Here is a 20,745-nt window from a genome sequence, read left to right as displayed (position 1 = left end):
TGGAGCAGCGTGTTGGAATAAGCTCCAAACCTTCTCTTCATAAGGGAGAGGAGGCCTTAGCCCAGCAGTGGGACATTCACAAGCTGCTACTGAGTTTAAGGAAAAGCACGTGTATATTATTATTTATGGTTATCTAAGAATAACTAGATAACTAATATTTAACTTTAAGTTGGACAGATTTTCTTTCCGTACCATTAAAGAAAATAAATTTAAAAAGTTACAGAAAATAGGTAACGATTATGAGAGGTGCCTACGCTGCCGACAAGACTTGCCGCCCCTAGCATGTGCACCCTTAGGCGTTTGGTAAATACGCTACTGTCTATAAACGGTAACCACTTACCGTCAAGTGGTTTAGTAATCAACTTTCAAACATAAAAAAATCAATAAGAACCTTGTAATCGGGTATTATTAATTAATTAATATATTTATTTTATTCTTATAAGAAACACCATTGGAATATTCAATTAACTACGAAAAATTACAATAATAGGCTAGTACCGTGTGATTATACACCAATACAGGCATTTACCACAAAACAATTAAATTACATTACACTTATAAAATGAACTGTAATTTTTGTAAATTTAAAGAAAAATAAAATGTAACCATACTAAAAAAGTTTCTTGTTATACCCCTGGTGGGACTCGAACCCACAATCCCCGGCTTAGGAGGCCGATGCCTTATCCATTAGGCCACAGGGGCTGATGACAAGAAAGTGTTATTTATCCATGTTCATAAAATAACATAAAAGAGATATCCCAATTTGTTTCAATAAATAATAGTGGATGTTATGATATTGAAATATGTGCAATTTGAAATGAGTAGGTATATATATATATTAGTTGAAATGCGCTCGGTTCTAAGGCTTGAGTGAACCTGTTTCAAGCCATTGGATAACTTGTCTTGTTAAATCTTACCATTTTCTTTGTGGACGATTGTCTCCAAATTGGCAAGGGGTTCTTCATCGAGGAAGTCTTCTACGACCCTCGTCACCACACCTCGCTCCAACATCTTACGAAGTTCTCGCAGACGCTCCATCAAAAGACTGTCAAGATATTTGATGAATAATTTGTCTAATTAAATGAGACCTTACGATTGATTGCAATAGATTCCGTTTTAATGTAGGTATGTCAGAGGTTAAACGTGTGTTGGTTACAAATTAAAGATATACCAGTGGGCTGTTTAACAGCGGCATACGACTGTCAACAGATTGAAAAGAATTAAAAATAAGAATATTGATTTCTTTTATGTAATAAAAGTAAGTGTTTTTATAAATAGGTTTGACGGGCGTATGGGACTTCTGATGGTAAGTATTTGAACAATATCTTATGAAACTTAAGAATAAGAACGATGTTTTTTAACTATATGCGAGATGTGTCTGTTGCTAACCAAAACAACTCCAGTCATTAATTTTATAATATATATTTATACCTGTAGTTAAATACATAATAAATGAGTAACAATGTTACTTATTTCTTGTTTTTTTAATATAATCCGAGTTTTTAGAGTAATATTGAATTTATTAGTCTTCAAATTCATATCTATAAAAATGTGCTATTTCACTCACACACTATTCATATCCCTGTCACTCTTTACGGATATAAAAAATTTCAAGAACATAAATCAGTTTTAATTTTAAGCATATGATAAAATTTTAATATTTTTTATCGAAAAGTCCAAAGTATTGCGTAGATACTTAATAAATGAAGGCAATTCAAGAGAAAGCTGTTGGATAACACCCGCATAAATACATTATTTTTTTTTTTTTTGCATAAAGAAATTATCTCATTACTAAAATTGTAATTAAAATAAAAAAAATATATATAACTGTGTATACAAACCTATGCATTGTCACCATTTGTAAATCTGCTTATTGGCTAGCGTAGTTAAATCCTGTGTGTTTTTTTTAGCTGACAATTCTCCACAAAATTTTGGTACATCTTTCTATTATTTTAATTGGGTTTAATAGTTTTGTTTGGTTGATGTCGTGTGATTAACGATTTAAAGCACATGCCAAACAAATGACCTTTTAACCTACCTTGCCTTTTCGCTGTTGTATTTGACGGTACATTCTTTTAACAGTTGCTTAGTTTCAACAATTATTTGTTTCATTTCTTCCTTTTCACCACCATGAAGGTCTTCGTTCATCTGTCAAATATCATTTTTCTTTGTTAATTTTATATTATGTTTTTAGAAAAGGTCTTCTATAATCAAATCGAATGAATGTATGAATGGTGGTAGGGCTTTGTATAAGCCAGGTACGTACCCTTACATCATTTAATCATTAAATTAGATAGAGTATCGCTAAGAGTATTCAAGTATCTTCTAAAAGTATTTGTGTATGTCTGATACCTGTTCTGCCATTTTAACGATATTTTCAGCTCCTGTCACGCCATCAGCTTTGACATTCTCTTTAGATGCTGGTCTACGGAGCCAGGAAATCGCTGAATCGATTCTGAAAATTTTGTCATGCTTACAGCGACTTGCAAGCCTTAAAGAACAGAGATGAATATTGCTATACTCACTGAGTCTGCACGTAGCTCTTTACTGGGGCATTTAATTTCTGAAATTAATAAATTAATATATGTTATAAGCTGTCGAATATTCATATCATTTCGTTATTTTTCTTGTTATTTTTTATTATTTAGAATAAATAATGGAAGATTAGGGCGCCATCCATCCAGGTGGACAGATGACCTGAAGAAAGTGACAGAACCCGACTGAATTCGACGATGGAGAACCGAGAGTTTTGGCGTATCTTGGGAGAGACCTTTGGCCAGCAGTGGATTGCGATTGCCTAATGATTGATAATGAAACATTATTCTCCGTTGAATAATAACCAAAACTTAAAAAACTAACGCTATCGCTGTGACATAACGATTTGTTTTATATAGGGACCTGAAGTCAGTTTTACTTCGATAAAATAACATTACCTCACTCGTCTCCAACGATTCTATCAGTCCAGCTTCAGCTCCCTTCTCCCTGCAAATAGATATAATTATATTTTAGATTGCTAAAAGACCCAAAGCTACAATATGTGATAAGAAAAAATACTGGAGATTGCAAGCTTGAACCCGAATAAGCACCATTAAGTTTTCTATGTCTGTACAAACTTGTTTTTTGTGTATCATCTGTAAATATGATTAGGAAACCCAACCAAAAGTTATATACGTATATATATATCTACTTTGAATTATAATTTAAATTAACCTGATACAAATGATTAGTGATTCAAACGCCTGGATGACGTCACTGCCACCAAACATAACCCACGTCATCACCTCCTCCTCACACGAGCTGGCTTTCCTTATCATCATCGACGTTTTGCTCATTAGATTCCTAAGAATGAAAATTGAAACGTAAATTGAATTTTATTAATTACAATAATAAAATATAAATAATTGTAGAATTGTTTTTTAAGATATACATAATATGTTAGTTATATCTAGATATAAGTTAAATAGACAAACGAAAAGGTTGCGAAGTCTTGATCAATTTACCTTGTAGTGTCGAGAACCTCCTTAGAATTTGCAGAAGCTTTTGGATCCTTGTCTACTTTAGGTTGTGGAAGATTGTCAATACTGTTGTTTATTTTGTTAATCGTGTCTATCACATTCATTGCTGTGGGCGTAACTTTGTCCTCCTTGAAAATATTGTCTTATCAATAACAATAACATTTATTTGTATATAAGCTTTATATTTTTCCTTCAAACGAGACGTGAAGATGCATCTTGCGGGCAGGCAAGGCGGTGGCGACTAGTGCAGAACGTTCTTCCCGACTGTACTGGCCGTCGTCTCGTTTGGACTCTACTATCTCTTACCATCAGGTGGAATATAGACATTTGCCTACCCGGCAAATATAAAAAAGCTTCTAATATACTAGTTTAATAATGGTTAACAATCAGCCTTTTATTCAATAATTTTAAAAACCAAATACAGTCGAAATCACAAATGTAACAGAGGCAATAGAAAACTGGAAGTTAAAGTTTCCTAATGACGATATCCCAAAGGAAGTTACCAAACAAAAACTTTGGGATTCGCAGTTAGTTCACGTTACACAAAAAAGTGCAAGGAACCGTGGCAGGCTTCTAGCTTTATCAACTAAAGAGTCAGGTCACTGATTGCTCATCAGTCATGATATCCATAGTACTTAAATAGGAAAATATCCTTACTGTTGTAGATTCATTTGCGTGTAGCACATCTGAGCGCATGGATAATAAGTTAATGATATTTGTACCATTACTGCATTTACCTCTAATGTGCTTGAATTCAACGCTTCATTCAAACACTTCAAAACATCCTGAAGCTTTCTTGAATTTTCTATCAACTCCTTATTGTCTTTCACTTTTAATTTTGTGCTAGCGTTATTTATAGCTTCTTGTAACTGCTGTACTTGTTTGTTCAAAGCAGCCTGTTCGTTTGTCTGTAGTAAATAATTGATTGTAATATAGGAATCAAAAAAGTTATTAAACTTTCTTATATTAAGATTTAATAACATTGCATCAGAATCTAATACATTGGTTACATATAAATAACTTTGGTTAACGTATTAAATTCGAGAGATATTAAATGTAAGGTATTTGAGTAAGTCGCCAATAGATGACGTTGATCTTATGTTACGTACTGGTTAAATCCTTAAGAAATTTTTAAGACGTTTCTAATGTATCTACTACAGTCTTATTCATTGATTTAATTATAGTTTTATTTCTATATGTATAAGCTACATTTCAACATTTTACTGGTGGTTCTTATCACGTCATTTTTTTTTTTTTTTGTTATACAGCTTAGATGTTTTTGTATTAATTTCAAAAAAAATCCACCTACCTCTTTCTCACATCCATTGCAAATAATCTGAACGCAAGTTTCGTTTATTGAATCTGTTAATTTCTTTATATAAGGCACGTCCACTAAACCTAGTTTTGCTGCATTTTGGTCGTCTTTGGACAAAGTCAACTGAAATTATGTAAAATGGTTAAACTTCTACATTCACAAACATATACATATTTAACCTCATTAAAATCCTTTTAGAATGAATTTGAAGTGCCGGAGTCAATAACGTTTTTTTTTTCACCATACATTCGGACTACGGGTATTTATTGGGGTAGAAAGATAATACTTATAATGAATGATAAAAAATACCAGGTAAGCACTCTGTGAAGCATATTCTGCACTATTGCATATCGCAGATGACACATAACGCAGAGTAGTACCGCATTCCATTCGGGACATGGGCTGCTCAGATTTCAGTTTATCTGAAAATAAAATAAATTTAAATAGTGAAAGAAAATAGGACAATTCATTTATGAGATAAACTCTAAAGCCGGTGTAAGCTGCTTTTATGGAACACAGGCCAGGCTTGATGAAAGGAGACCTCAACCACAATTGTTGTAGTAATGAAAGTAATTTCATTTTTATTATTAGATATGTCTCAGACAACTAAGTAAAGTGATATTACTAGATCAGATAATAAAAGCGATATAACTGGAACTTACTTATGACATCCTGCTGATTTTGTAGGGCATCAAAGCAATCAGTGTAGCTGAGTGTACAAGAAGGATTCTCAGTAGTGAGGAAGCTTTGCTGCAGCTGCAAGCTACGTGTCAACTCGCTGCAGTCACGCTTCATTTTATCAGCTGGTACTGCTGCTCGAGCCTTGTGAATAAATTAATTTATACATATTAAAAAGGAAATATTATTTTTTAATTATAGCTTTATGTACATTTACATTTAGTATTATTAATGTATATATCAAAGTAACTTACTAGATTATTCAAGGAATCATTCAATAAACTGCACGCCTCTAACAGCCTTCTTCTTGATTCAGGATGTTTTGGAGTCTAAAAAGAAAGCATTGTGGATGAGAATTAGTCAGCATATAAAGCTTGTAACAGCTTTTAGCCTCTTCTTTTGAGAAAAAGGCTTAGAGATCTGTAAAGTTCTTGCGATGTTCTTCATTAAACAGCACCAGATGAATCACATAAGATTGAGACAGTGGTGGTCGCCGGGATTGCTGGAGAGAATTGAAGTATTTGAACCATAGATTCAAATATGTTCTGGACGTTCTAAAGCTCTATTATAAATAAAGGCAAAATAGAGAGTTGTATATTCACTTACATGACAAACTGATTCTGCTGTCTTCAAGAGCTTATACGTAGCGATACTCATTTCCTGTGCAGCTTCCTCGATTCTTTTATTTTGAACTGGATCCTTAAAAATTAAAATATGTACCAATGAGATTAAAAAAGTAAGTTTTGAGATGATTTTATAACGAATAAACTATGTATTCGAAAACCTGATGTAATTTTTATAAAGATTTATTTAATTCATAATATATAATAAGCGATCACATCCGCTATTATTGGCATTGTTTAAAAAATCAGTACTTGTGAGGCCAAACATGATATCAAAGATTTAATGTCCCTTTGCTTGTATTTAATCTTCTCCTTCAAACCGGCAAACAACACGTTTCTCTTCACTTCCGAGCAAGACATAATTTATAAATACAAATATTGAATTGAAATCACTTCTTCGGTATAATAGAGAGGTGCTCTTATACTTCCAGAGGGCACCTCTGCTGATAATCTTCCAACAATCTGGCTCGAAGGACCAATGTTTACTCCCGAAGTAATCGGAGGGACCAAATGATGAACGAAGTAAGAACTATATTTCACTGTTCACATTATTTTAATAAATTTGATCAATTTTGTAACATTGACATTACGTATACGTACTATTACAAAAAAAACTTAAGACAGCGTGATTCAGGAATTTAAAATAATGAATCAACGCCATCTAATGTCAAATAATAACAAACATGTTTACTCTTAACAATAAATTAAGAAGATAATGATGATGCTTGTCTAGGTTTGAATCGCAATCTTCGGTTATGATTCACGAGTTCTATCCACAAGGTCATATGGGCAACGTAAAATATATAAAAAATATATTTAAAAAACATATCCTACTTGATTTTTAAGTCCTCTAGCTATACTCGATAAATATGTGGCAGCTTCCGAAGTAATGTGAAGGCTTCGAGCTAGTGACTCCGGTTTACTTAAACTGAGCATTATAGTCCCGGTCATAGAGTTCAATTTCTGAATTTGTTGATTGAATTTAGTTCTCAATTCTCTGAAACAAATAGGTTTCAATATACTTCCTTTTAAAATATACTAGTAGTTTTATTTAGAGATTTCAAATATAATAAAAATAATTGTTATTAGTTTTGTTAAGCACCATTAAAAATAACAGAAGTATTGAGTGTCTCGTTTGTCTAGCGGCTAGTTTATTAGGCATATGCCAGAGGCTTAGTTTAGACCAAATAAGGCATAAATCATAGAGTGGAGACCGCGGATTGGCAAACGCAGCGTAGGGCGCCCTCCAGCCAGGTGGACCGATGACTTTAAGAAGGTGACGGGCACTGATTGGATGCGGAAGGCGGAGAACCGGGAGCTTTGGCGTACCTTGGGAGAGGCCTATGTTCAGCAGTGGACGATGATTGGCTGTTGATGATGATAAAGGCATAAATCATTTATCAATGCAATACCGCTTGCATTATTTCCTTTCGCGTCGGACATCTCGGATTTTATTTTAATTGCGCCATTTTTGTTAACTGCCTAGAGCGTAGTTCGCTTATTTAATTTATTCCCCATAATAAACAGTTATTTAAATTTGAGGTTAGCGGTGACACAGCCCAAATAATCCTACTAAATACGACTTCCGCTACTCACCTTTCATCACCCGTTACAGTTGATGTATTTGGTGTAAGTAAGCACTTTATATCACTGTCATTTACGACCTGGAGGTTTTCGTTTAAGGCAGTGGGCGTTCTATTGTCAACTTGATGACCATGTTGTATATCTTGCGCATAGCTTTCTAGCTCCTAAAAATCAAACATAGATTTTGATGATTTGATTTATTGAAAGGCGATTTATTATTCCAATCTTAATATTAAAATCGAAATTGTGAAAACAAGTTACCTTATTAATAATAATTTTAGAACAAACTTAAGATGATATGATATGACAATGAAAGAAAGATGAAATAACACTTAAAATATACGAATAAAAAAAAAACAATTGATTGTCTTGTGGTATTTTTACCAGGAATCTGGTACTAGGACTAAACCGCTAAGTTCTTGAGTGTGGAGAAGTATGGACAAGTCTGTGAGACAACTTTTTTAATTACCTTTAATATCTTCCCTGTGATTTCAGAAACTTCTCCGTCGTTCACATCCTGCCACGTCACAACTCGTCGATTCTTTGCCGTGATTTGCATCTTGAGTGCATCTAATAATCTATCGAGATGTTCCTTTAACCTTAAAACATAAAATGAATTATCAATTTTTATTTGTCATTATTTATTTAAGGAACGTATTTTTCAGAGTTTATATAATTTTGATTGTAATACATAAGAATAATTTTAAAATACCGTTATATTCCACTATGAAGGCTTAGTTTAAAAACGAAATGTTCTTACTTGCTATTTCTTCCATTGGTTTGGTTAATACTTTTCATTTGTGTTGCGTACCGCGCCAAAGCCTTCGGAAGTTTGTTATCATTGCCAGCCGCGATAACTGTCGCTAATGATGATTGAGCAGTTTGTATTGTCTGCTTGTTGTTATTTGTTATCTTTAAGTAAAAAATAAACAGTTCATTATAATCGTATGAAATACCTGAAACCTGTAAATAACCTGGTAGACTTAAGCTGAGATTTTGAGCCGGTTTCGTGGTTGGTAGATACTTGTTTTTCGCGCACCATGTCGTGGGTTCGATTCCCACCCAGGTAGACATTTGTGCTTATAAACATATCTGTTTGTTTTTAGTCTGGGTTTAATTATCTATATAAGTATATATTTACAAAAGAAAAATAGTGTATGTAGTATATCAGTTGTCTGGTTGCCATAGTACAAGCTCTGCTTAGTTTGGGATCAGATGGCCTTGTTTGAATATTGTCCTAGGATATTATTATTATTATAGGTAACAGCGAAACACCTCCTCCTTTTTGAGAGTTAATGGGCACATCAGACACATGCACGAAAGGAATCATAAACACAATTTAGTTCATTAATATACAGAGGTGTGGTTTTACAAGTTCAAGTTCAAAGTCAAAGCCAAAATATACTTCACTCAAGTAGGCTCTAACAAGCAATTTTGAATCATTTATATATTTTATTACAATTTCAATTTTATTATGAAGCTATCACTGATTCAGAATTAAGATTCTATCGAGAAAAACCAGCAAGAATCAGTCAGCTAATCTTTTTAACAATCAAAATAATTATTATCATGCGTAATGTTCAGTCTTTGTTTAAGATTCTTGTGTTCCATCCATTGCACGATCTCAGCAAATGAAATATAAGTAACGAAAATTTAATGAACTTACACTTTGGTTTTCATGTTCTGTTATGCCATCATCAGGTTTCATAATTACTTCAATCTTTTTCTCAACGTCTTCAAGATTTCTTAGAGTTTCTTCTAGAGTAGCACTTTCAGCGTTTGAGATGCTGCTCTTGGCCGCAAAACTATTATCAGACATTAATTATTTCGAACTCATCTTTCAATACAAGAAAAAAGTGGTACCTTCATATTACCTTAATGTTACTTGGTACCATCCATCAGATATCTATACTAAACAGTAAACTTGATGAATGAACTAGTATATCTATAGGCACAAACATAACTTTCTATTTCCCAAAGTTAACTTATTAGTGATTAAATAAATGCTTAGTATTTCCTTCAATACTAATGTCTATGGTGGTGACCACTTACCATCAGGTAGCCCACTTATAAGAAAGTAAAATAAAAAAGGTGATATGTATATCGCAGTAAATATTTGTATTAATTTTAGGAGGACAGATAAACTGGGTATCATAATTTGAACGTAATTCGAAACTGTATGATTAATTAAACTTTTTATTATATTTTTTTTATGTTTAATTACAAGCTGTGTTTACCTATAATTAATTGTAACGCTATTCTATGTATATATATTTTTAAATGTATTAAGTGTTATATTTAGTGTATACAACTGTTGGTGAACCTTAATAAATAAATAAAAATGAATAAACATGTTGATGTTTATATAAGAGAATGTTATAAGAAAAAGTAGTCATGGAATTATTATTTATAAGTAAATTCAAATACTTTGTCAAGCGGCTCGTTGGTCTAGGGGTATGATTTTCGCTTAGGGTGCGAGAGGTCCCGGGTTCAAATCCCGGACGAGCCCGATCACTTTTGATTTTACTTTATTATATTTTATTTTGAACCTCATCAGTTTTTATTTTGTAACTTCATTGGTATTGATTTTTTGTTGAATTTGAAAAATATATAATAAATCTAAAACTATTTATACTTTCATTTTAATTTAGCGTATATAGGGTAGTTATTCGTATAAACAAAATAGATTTACTGATAATCATATAACTATTTACCCGAGTAGTACGTGTACCTGTAATTTATAGTTAAAAGTAAAGTATCAATTAATAAAACATACCTTAGCAGATTACATTTCTCTTCGATAGCATTAAGTTTATTCTTAATAATTTGTCTTGTATTCTCATCATCAATTTTAGGTAACGCTTCATTTATTGATTGCACCTGATCATCGCAGTCCTAAAATGGAGATTATAATGTAATTTTTATGTGTCATTCAAATCATCATAGCGCTCGGTGGTAACTAACCAAGACTTCTAGTAAAATTACGTCAGTGTAATTTGTTATTTACATATCAATTCTAGTGAGTATCTTGAAATTAACTTAACTAACTTGATTTTTTTTAATACATAATAACCGTAACAGCCCGTGAATGTCCCACTGCTGGGCTAAAGGCCTCCTCTCACTTTTTGAGGAGAAGGTTTAGAGCTTATTCACATGTGAATACACATGTGGAATGTACACGGTGGAATACACATGTGGCAGAATTTTAATGAAATTAGACACATGCAGGTTTCCTCACGATGTTTTCCATCACCGTAAAGCCTCGTGCTTTACGGTGATGGAAAACATTATATGATAATTATATGAATTATAATCACAAATTAAGCACATGAAAATTCAGCGGTGCTTGCCTGGGTATGAACCCACGATCATCGGTTACGATTAAATAATTATGCTAATAAAATGAAATACATAATATATATTTTAAATAAACAGAAGTCCTACCATTGCGAATTGATCAATTTGAAGTACATCGTCAAACATGTTTCCATCTTTATTTGAATTCTGTGGATTCATAAGTTTCGTAGCGTTTTCTTGTATTTGCTGGCATTTATTGTTTATTTCCTGTAATTTAAAATTAAATTTATAAACTTTTTTTTTGCTGAAAAAAACGCTTTTACGCGTTTCCCCCACATAAGATCGAGGGGTATGTACGACTCGCCACCACTGCAGGCACCAAAAACCAGCGGTTCCCTCACCGTCTCACGGTGGGCGTCACGGGATCGCCTGCGCATGCTAACGTTATATTTATAAACTAATTTAACTTAATTGAAATCAAGAACCTTAGCATTATTGATTAAGTTACATAAATGTATACATTCAATTATGACTCAAGCCGTGCACGCCCACACAACATACATAACATTCACGCACACTTACACAGCCATATAGAATTAACTGCACGCTTTTCTTTTGTTTTTGTATAAAATATTTCACTAATTTACAGTTACGGTATATAAAACACCGGTACACAAGCAAATATAAATATATTTGCTCCCGGTATTTATTAATGAATTGGGGGTTCCAAATAATGTAAATTATTTTGTAAGTGAAAACAGACATTTTCATTTATTTGATTTATACCTTGATAGCGTCTCTTTCATGTTCTTGTTTGATTCCCTTCGTGGTACTATGTAAATCGTTCACTGCGGATGTGACGTCATCGACGAACTCCTAAATACGTAATTAAAAATATATTTTATTAGTAGCAGAATTTCAGAGTCTTATTAGAATATTAGCTTGATGTGCCTTCAGTTTATCAGTTAACTAAGAAAGTATTCGCTTGAAGATATATAAATTCATAACCAACCGTTAAATCAACGATATTGCTAATTTCACCATCTTTCTGACGAGATTGAATACATATTAATTGAAGATTCAGTATTGCATTTTCTAACTGCAGTGCTCTTTCGTTTTTCTGCCTTGAGCTCTGAAAATAGATCATCATTATCATAATCTATCGTCATCATTTCTTTTTCGTCCACTGTTGGACATTGGCCTCTCCATTGACACGAGCATGATACAAATTACATACGTGTTTTTTTATAGAATAGGTAGACGGACGAGCATATGATATATGAGAACCTTATGGTAAGTGGTCACAAACGCCCATAGATATTGGCATTGTAAGAAATGTTAACCATCGTTTACATCGGTAATGCGCTACCAACGTTGGGAACTAAGATGTTATGTCCTATGCATGTTACACTGGCTCACTCACCATTTAAACCGGAACACAACAATACCAAGTACTGCTGTTTTGCGGTAGAATATCTGATAAGTGGGTGGTACTTACCCAGACGACCTTGCACAAGCCCTACCAACAGTGATATGGGTTATACTGAATACTTTCAAAATCGTTAATATTTTAATTTATGTGCTTTATTCCTTCCAACGTATTCAATCACAAATGAACGTTACGTTATTTACATCTACACGCGGCACATATTATATCACAATGTGTTTTGTCTTTAACATTTTTCTTAAGTGTTTCATATTCTGGTAAAAATATACTTACAAACGGGGTGTCACGACACCTTGCATTGGCAATATCAAGTTTATTAATAGCAGCGGCCAATTGATTTGCAATATCAGCAAATCTTTTACGCTCATCAGCGGAGTATTTATTAGATTCCGATTTAGCCTGGGAAAAGATATTTTATTGTTTTCAAAATTAAAATCAAATCAAAATATTTTTTATTCAAATAGACTTTTATAAGTACTTATGAACCACCAAGAGCTACGGGTCTGAATGTGGATTCTACCGAGAAGAACCGGCAAGAAAAACTAACTAGAACTAACTGGGACACTTAGGTAATGTAATTTAATTCCAGCCTTACATTAAATAAATATTTTAATTATTCCCATCTCAGGCAAAATCAATGGCTGAAATTAAAGTTAAATTTGGGTAATCGTATATATCTCTTAATTTCTGTAAAGTGAATATTGCGACTCTTTCAGATCATATTAAATTATATATAGTACATTAGGTATCATTGAAATGGAGTAAATGTATAATCAAATTGTTCATAGGAAAAAAATACTTAAATAAAAATTTAACAACCTTTGCAGACTCCATAATCTTGCTGGCTAACTGCCTCAGAGGTGTGTCTTCGATAACTATCGGATGCTGTTTATTGTCTCCTTTAGTATTTTTGTATATATCTTCTAAAAGCATATCAATATTTTCCATGTTGTCTTGCTGAGGGCATTAAAAGTATATTTAAAATGACACGTTATATTTAGTTAAAATTTAATTTTAACCTAAAACCTATGAGTAAGGTAATGTGAAATAAAATTGTATGTTAACTGTAGGTGATCTTGATTTAAAAGATATACCTTATAAAACAAAGTGTTTGATAAATTTGTTATAAAAAATTAAATTCGATATTCGATCGAACGTAAGTTTCGAAGTTCGAAGTTTTTGGTTTTTTTCTTCAATAGTTGGTTATACTTACGATATTGGGAACCGTTTCCTTTTTATGGGCTCGTATTGTTTGTTGTTGTGAAATCTGTGTCGGTTCTAAAGGCTCATTAAAATCTAAAATTCATTGTAAAAAATAATAATAATTTAAATACACAAACATAATTATTTCGATAATTGCTATTTAATAATAATAGTATAATAATATCCTGGGACATTATTCACACACGGCCATCTGATCCCAAACTAAGCAGTGCTCGTACGATGGAAACCAGACAACTGATGTACTACATATACTACTTTTGTAAATACATTGGCGGGTTGACGGGCTGGTTGGCGTGGTTGATAGACACTTGCCTTTCACGCTCAAAATTGTGGGTTCGATTCCCACCCAGAACAGACGTACAAGTATGTATTTACAAAAGAAAAGTAGTATATATAGTATATCAGTTGTCTGATTTCGATAGTATAAGCTCTGCATAGTTTGGGATAAGATGGCCGTGTGAATAATGTCCCAGGATATTATTATTACATACTTATATAGATAATTACACTCAAACTCAGGACGAACAGACATGTTCATGCACACAAATTTCTGTCCTGGGTGGGAATAGAACCCACAACCTTCGGCGTGAAAGGCGAGTATCTACCAACCACGCCGACCGGCCCGTCAAAACACAAACAAGTATATAAAACATAACAACAATAACATCTTAGTTATTTAACAAAAATGTTGAAATAATAAGATATATAAAGGAATACTTTTTTGTAAAAAAATTATATTTGTCAATAACTTCAACGATATTTTTGCAATTTTCACAAGCCAAAAAGCTTAATAGAATTTACTTGAACGCCTTGTATAAAAATTACGTTATAATTAACTTTATCAATAAATCTTGCTAAAACTATACCAGTATTATCTTGACAAGTCTCTTTGAGTACATCAAGTTCATTCCTTAATAGATCTATGTCTCTGGTAAGTTGTTCTCCAATTTGTTTAGTCTTCGGATTCTGGATCAATGGCTTCCAGATGTTTGCCAAGTCGTGAGCCATGTCTGATAGTGTATCAGCGGACGATGCTAACGCCGATTGGCAGTTACGATCGCTGATGGACGGTGATGTCACCTAATCGTATTTAAAGTTTTTTTTTTGTATTTGGAATAGTTTTGAGAATTATTTCATTGTTTTTTTTTAATACATGCAACTTATTCATTTATTTAAAGAATTACCTGTGCAGTACTCAGAAGTGTCTGTGCTGAATCAGCAACCCTGGCACCAGATATATCCAGATTTTCACCCTCATTCCCTCCAATGATCTCAGCGAGACGGGACACGCGGGAAAGCATCAGAGATGTCCTCTCACAAGCAGATCGTGATATATCTAGAATCTAAAATTGAAATTGAGTTATGTTGCAGAAGTCGAGGGATTTTTTACCACCAGTAATCATGTCTGGCAATAATATGACGAATGAATTATGTCGTGTATAAATATATAAATAGTTTTCATGAAGTTGGAAGTTTGTACACTCCCGTGCCTCGGAAAGCACGTAAATGCCATTGGTTCTGCGCCTGAACTCTATCCGGTCGTGTCGGATTATGAGAGTGAGGGAAGAGAATGAACCTGTGTTTACGCACATACTTGTGCACTATAATATCTCCTGCGTAGTTGGCTAATCTCTCTTGAGATTGGCCGCCGTGGCCGAAATCGGTCTGCAGGACATTATTATTAGTGTACATAAAAGTGTGTTTACGTGATAATCTATGAATGTTATGTACACTTACAATTGATATACATAATGTGTGTTATTGTGTAATATGTGTTGTGAGTTTGCTTATTAAATAATTAAATAAATGATTTTGTCCGTTGTTTGTAAAACGAAAACATGTCATTTGTTTTATAATATCAAGTGACATTGCTATTCTGTAAGAACTTCATTACTCACCCGTAAAATGTTCACATCCGACTTATGGTGATATACTACTTTGAGGATATTCTTGAAATATTATAATCATTATGGTCAGTGTCGCATATCACTTTCTGACATTTCACGATCATTTCCTGCGACGAGTTTCAAGTTTGTTCTTATAAAATAGCCCTTAAGGACCCTGAATAATATACGTACCTTTTTTTCTTTGTTCGGATACGAGCGAGGGCTAACAATGAAGTGTATTTTGCCTGATGATTGAGCGTATTTGGTAGCAGCCTTATTGAGTTCCTATAAACAAAATACAACCGAATCATCGTCACAGCTGGGTTAGCTAAGGCGCAACCGTAGGACACAGGTAGATACAAATAAACTTGACTTAATTTATATACTATACACTTTGTTGTAACTCGCCGATAGATGGCGATTATGCGATTTAACTTATATATCGTTAAAAAGAAACGATTCGACAATTGGTATATATATGTATGTCTGCCGCGTTTAGTGTTTGCAAGGTGTTTTCAATAACGTTAATATTTTGGAGTTGAGCTAACTCAATATTGTTATATTTTTTATTTCATATTTAAAATAAAAAAAAATATTCATATTTAAATGCTTTTGAAAAAGGAATAACTTTAAAAAAATATGATTATGACTTTAGTTAGTCTATTTTCAATATACTCGTAGCCTATTTCCATACCGACATTTTTATAACTATCGACTATTTCATAATTTGACGAGCCGGTTGGCGTGGTTGGTAGATACTTGCCTTTTCACGCCGAAGGTTGTGGGTTCGATTCCCACCCAGGACAGACTTTTGTGTGCATGAACATGTCTGTTTGTCCTGAGTCTGGGTGTAATTATCTAAATAAGTATGTATTTACAAAAGAAAAGTAGTATATACTACATATCAGTTGTCTGGTTTCCATAGCACAAGCTTTGTTCAAGCTTAATTTGGGATCAGATGGCTGTGTGTGAAAAATGTCCCAGGATATTATTATTTTTATAATATCAATATTGTCGCTTCAATATTATCAGTCAATATATCGTTGCAGTTCAGATTTTATCTTTGAATATCTGCGGATTGAACCAATACTGACCTCTAGATTGTTATTCTCAACGCTAGAGCAGATCTCCTGGCTTGCGCTGCATAAATCTTTGGCTTCTTTAAATAATATTTCACGGGAGTTGTCGTCCATACTACCTTGTAGGTTGATAGTTTCTAGGAAAATGTATTGAAAATAATATTAAAGGTTGTTCTTAAAAAATAAAAGTTGAGCTACCCCTGGTGGGACTCGAACCCACAATCCCCGGCTTAGGAGGCCGATGCCTTATCCATTAGGCCACAGGGGCTTATGACGAGAGAACGTATATATTGAATCGTTATTGTGGTTAGTTTTTCTTTTATATTTTTAATTGAGTAAGCAAATTATTTGTAAGTAACTGCTTCCTTTGAGGACCAACAGGTTTTAGGTTTAACTCCCAGGTCAAACTGCAATGGTATTGAGCTAAGATGTTTGCTTTGTTTAATTTCGTTTACTTGGTGGTAGGACTTTGTGCATGCCTATCTGGGTACCACCCATTCATCACATATTGCCTGACTTAGCCAGTGTCACTACAGGCACATTTAACATAGCACCTTAGTTCCCAAATCTGCCAACGCAAACGGCGATGTATAGATCTACGTATATGGCTATGGAAGATGTGAACCACTTATCAGGTGACCCATTTATAAAAAATCTAAAGCTTAGAACGCTTAGAAAAGAAGGAAAAGGTTCTTATTTGACGCATGATTTATTTACTTAATTTGTGTTTATAATTCATCTCGTGCTTGACGGTGAAGGAAAACGTGATGAAACCTGCATGTGTCTAATTTCATTAAAATTACGCAACATGTGTATTCTACCAACCCGCATTGGAGCAGCGTGTTGGAATGAGCTACAAAACCTTCTCCTCAAAACGGAGAGGAGGCCTTAGCCCAGCAGTGGGACATTAACAGGCTGTTACTGTTTTTACTGTTTGATTGTTTCTACTATTTATTATTATTACCTTGAACAATATCTGGTGTTAAGTTCGATATAATACTTATTGTTTGTTTTGCGTTCTCGTAGTCGGGATTCTCACGATCTGTAAGAACGACATTCGTTCAATAATCAAAAACCGGCGTTCGCCCATTGGTCGAGATAAAATGAGTTTCAATATTTATATGTTCACACTTAATCTCATCAATAGCTAGCAAAAAAAAAACAGTTGACCAAGTGACTGTTTTGTTTCTGTCTGCTTATAATATAATATATACTTTGTAAGTAAATAACCTTCTCCTCAAAAAGAGGAGAGGAGGCCTTTAGCCCAGTAAATAAGCTTTGTTTTATTCTACGTCTTACTGTTTTATTTTATGATAAATTGATAAAAATAATAAAGAATAAAGGCAGAAAGTATAACATATCTTCATAACGAGAAATTCGTCAATCTGAAACCGTACATATTTTTAAGAGTCGTTTGCATAATTATTATCTATCAATGTAACTAGACCATGTTGTATATGTGTATATTTATATGGTTATTTATACCTTATATAAGTTTACATGTATGTATGTATGTTTTTATTTTACATATTTGTATAAAGTTTATAGGCTTTCAATGAATTTTACTTGTTCGCACACTATGCCCGATTAATGATCCTGGCTATAAAAAAACAAACATTTCTCTTTACAGAGGTTGCCTGGATGAGATCATTGTAAGTGATAAGGCCGCCTTTGCATACTATATGTACTACTTGTTCTTTTATATGTTTGTAAATTGTGTGCAATAAATGATAAATAAACAAAAAATATCTTATTTTTTTTTATTATTTATCAATTAACTTACCTAACATTGCTTGTAATAGAAGAGCAACGGCTTCGTTGAGTTGAGCTAACTTTTGGGAGAGCTGTCGACGTTTTTCTAATACAGGCTTATCAGCTGTCACAATGTTCTGAAAGTGAATGCATTATTATTACATTGAAAACTATGTGCAACCCCGAAATGTCCTTGACGGATCTCGGATCGGGTTATAAAAAAAATATTAATATTTTCTGCTAAATAATTCCCAGTTTTTTTCATTTCCTTAATAAATAACTAGCTTACTTTGTCTTTATAAACTTTAGCCATATTTTATATTGTTCTTTTAGAATATTAAAATTTTTGACAAAGGGTATACAAATGCGGGAGTTTTTCTCCAGTAAGCCATTTCATCTTGTCAATCATATTATTGAAACGTGACTAACCTCTATCTTTCATATAGCATTAATTGTTGCCATATTAAGGAAAATATATATATTCAATTAGTTTAGATTACGTCATACCTTGTTTCCTGCTTGTAAGGCTCGTTGCTCATACATTTTATCCTCTGAAAATAACTTCTCAGCTTCTTTGATTTTGTTCTTCGCATCAGATAAATCGCTTAGTTGATAAGGCTTAGATTCTTCAACGTCTTCTATGATATTAAAATTATTGTTACATAAAATTAAGGATGGATAATAACGTGGAGCTTAATTGAAGTCGTTGTAAGCTGAGTTTATGTGTGCTTAATAAGTGATTATAAGTTTCATTATGTATTTAGCAGAAAACGTCGTAAGGCAACCTACATGCAACGGTTGACAACTTGCATAATTTAGACGTACTGGTATAGCGTGTTGGAATGAACTTGAAACCTTTTGCTTAAAAGGATACCCTAGTCCAGCCAGTCCAGTAGGATTTAGTGAATGGCGGTTATTTTACTTTACTTGATTTTAATAAAGGCTATTGCAAAGGTATGAAAATTTATATTTATAATATGATGTTGGTCGAAATACATTTTTATTAAAATATAAAAAAAATAAATTATATAATATTTTTACTAGAGTACGTAACTCAAGACTAGAAAGTATTTTAAGGTTGGGTTCAAATGGACTGAGCTAATAAATGAAATTGGATTTATCTGTCAATTAATTCATTATAGCAGCCTGGTGTTTTGAAACTGGCAGATACACTTCTGACCCATAGAAAGCACTAACGCTGTGCTATCGTGCACCATATCGTCTGCGTAGATAGCTGGTCTTTGATTGTCTGACATGGAATGTCCAAATTTTTTTATTTACTTTCTTAACATACCAATTTCCTGACAAGCTACCCTTAACTTGTCTAGTGTAGTTTGAACTATATTAAGATTCTGATCAAGTTGTTTTCCAATTGGACGATGTTTCGGTGTTTGCACGAGTGGTTTCCAAGTTGTTTTAAGATCTTCAGCAAGGCTTGAGACCTGATCTATCGATGACAGTAATGCCGCTTGGCAGTGTTCATTGCTCATATTTGGTGATGTGATCTGAAAGTAAATTGAATTGTATCAACTAGCTCGGTGGACGAATGGCTAGTTTTTTAACCTGCAGATACCGTCGGCCTAAATTTGACCGTCACAGTTATCTTTATGAAGAGGACCGTAACACTTACAATACTGAGGACAGTATCGGCCTGGTTTTGGAAATTGTCAATTTTCCGTGCCTCGGGGGACGTATGAAATGCTGACGTCACACTCTATTTAATAAAAATATTGATAAAATATATATGAATAAAAATTGTTTAGAGGATTTTCGGCATATTTACTTTTTTCGGTTTGAAGAGTGAGCCAGTGTATACAAACCTGAATTGGTCCATTAACTTTTTGCGTATATTTTTGGGTGGTAGTTACTTACCAAAATAAAATATAAAAAATGTATACATTAGAGTTTATTATAAAATACCTCAGCAATTTTCAACAGCATCTGTGCAGAATCGACAACGCTCACTCCAGCTTTGTCAAGCTTTTCACCATCATCACCGTCAACTCCCTCAGCAAGTTGATAAACGTTTGATAATAACAATGAAATCTGTTCAACTGCGTCTCTTGATAAATCTAGAATCTGTTGAAAACAATGCGGCTTGCTATACAAAGTAATATTTCTAAATTAATATATAAGTACTGAGGCGGTTGTCACAATTATATCCTTATATACTAAAAGCCAAGATGATATAAATAATTATCTATTCATGTCAAAAAAGGAATTAAGGATAAAATAATAGCTTTTAAAGCACTTTGATTTTCATGTGTCATGTATGAGTCATATTACCAGAGCGGCCATATTAGAATTAGTTAAGTTTTTGTGAATAATTCCGTTTTTTGAAGAAA

The 20,745-nt window shown here is 33.2% G+C and overlaps 1 protein-coding gene and 3 non-coding genes across 6 annotated transcripts in view; 1 reads left to right on the top strand and 3 right to left on the bottom strand.

Moving 5' to 3' along the window:
- The window catches only part of LOC126777961 (talin-1-like), a 50,157-nt gene that overhangs the window by 5,817 nt on the left and 23,595 nt on the right, over positions 1-20,745 (bottom strand). For all 3 annotated transcript variants that reach the window (XM_050501283.1, XM_050501284.1, XM_050501285.1), the window contains 34 exons: positions 20,321-20,479; positions 19,695-19,905; positions 18,908-19,038; positions 18,432-18,537; positions 17,613-17,690; positions 16,664-16,785; positions 15,762-15,854; positions 14,868-15,026; positions 14,550-14,763; positions 13,673-13,755; positions 13,279-13,416; positions 12,733-12,858; positions 12,025-12,144; positions 11,799-11,888; positions 11,160-11,279; positions 10,492-10,610; positions 9,382-9,520; positions 8,476-8,627; positions 8,185-8,314; positions 7,728-7,879; positions 6,966-7,128; positions 6,115-6,207; positions 5,763-5,837; positions 5,493-5,652; positions 5,140-5,252; positions 4,825-4,953; positions 4,253-4,423; positions 3,501-3,643; positions 3,211-3,339; positions 2,934-2,982; positions 2,526-2,563; positions 2,353-2,455; positions 2,039-2,148; positions 918-1,045 (listed from right to left, as the gene is read on the bottom strand). In XM_050501283.1, the coding sequence (XP_050357240.1) occupies positions 918-1,045; positions 2,039-2,148; positions 2,353-2,455; positions 2,526-2,563; positions 2,934-2,982; positions 3,211-3,339; positions 3,501-3,643; positions 4,253-4,423; positions 4,825-4,953; positions 5,140-5,252; positions 5,493-5,652; positions 5,763-5,837; positions 6,115-6,207; positions 6,966-7,128; positions 7,728-7,879; positions 8,185-8,314; positions 8,476-8,627; positions 9,382-9,520; positions 10,492-10,610; positions 11,160-11,279; positions 11,799-11,888; positions 12,025-12,144; positions 12,733-12,858; positions 13,279-13,416; positions 13,673-13,755; positions 14,550-14,763; positions 14,868-15,026; positions 15,762-15,854; positions 16,664-16,785; positions 17,613-17,690; positions 18,432-18,537; positions 18,908-19,038; positions 19,695-19,905; positions 20,321-20,479 (4,246 nt within the window). The remainder of the gene's footprint in view (positions 1-917; positions 1,046-2,038; positions 2,149-2,352; positions 2,456-2,525; positions 2,564-2,933; positions 2,983-3,210; positions 3,340-3,500; positions 3,644-4,252; positions 4,424-4,824; positions 4,954-5,139; positions 5,253-5,492; positions 5,653-5,762; positions 5,838-6,114; positions 6,208-6,965; positions 7,129-7,727; positions 7,880-8,184; positions 8,315-8,475; positions 8,628-9,381; positions 9,521-10,491; positions 10,611-11,159; positions 11,280-11,798; positions 11,889-12,024; positions 12,145-12,732; positions 12,859-13,278; positions 13,417-13,672; positions 13,756-14,549; positions 14,764-14,867; positions 15,027-15,761; positions 15,855-16,663; positions 16,786-17,612; positions 17,691-18,431; positions 18,538-18,907; positions 19,039-19,694; positions 19,906-20,320; positions 20,480-20,745) is intronic.
- Trnar-ccu (transfer RNA arginine (anticodon CCU)) lies at positions 630-702 on the bottom strand. Its single transcript has one exon. It is a non-coding gene; the product is annotated as a tRNA-Arg (tRNA).
- Trnap-agg (transfer RNA proline (anticodon AGG)) lies at positions 10,153-10,224 on the top strand. The gene has a single exon. It is a non-coding gene; the product is annotated as a tRNA-Pro (tRNA).
- Trnar-ccu (transfer RNA arginine (anticodon CCU)) lies at positions 16,844-16,916 on the bottom strand. The gene has a single exon. It is a non-coding gene; the product is annotated as a tRNA-Arg (tRNA).

This window comes from Nymphalis io, chromosome 24 (genome assembly GCF_905147045.1).
Source record: "Nymphalis io chromosome 24, ilAglIoxx1.1, whole genome shotgun sequence".
NCBI classification, from domain to species: Eukaryota; Metazoa; Arthropoda; class Insecta; order Lepidoptera; family Nymphalidae; genus Nymphalis; species Nymphalis io.
Note: the sequence above shows the minus strand (reverse complement) of the source record. Positions and strands in the feature narration are given on the sequence as shown.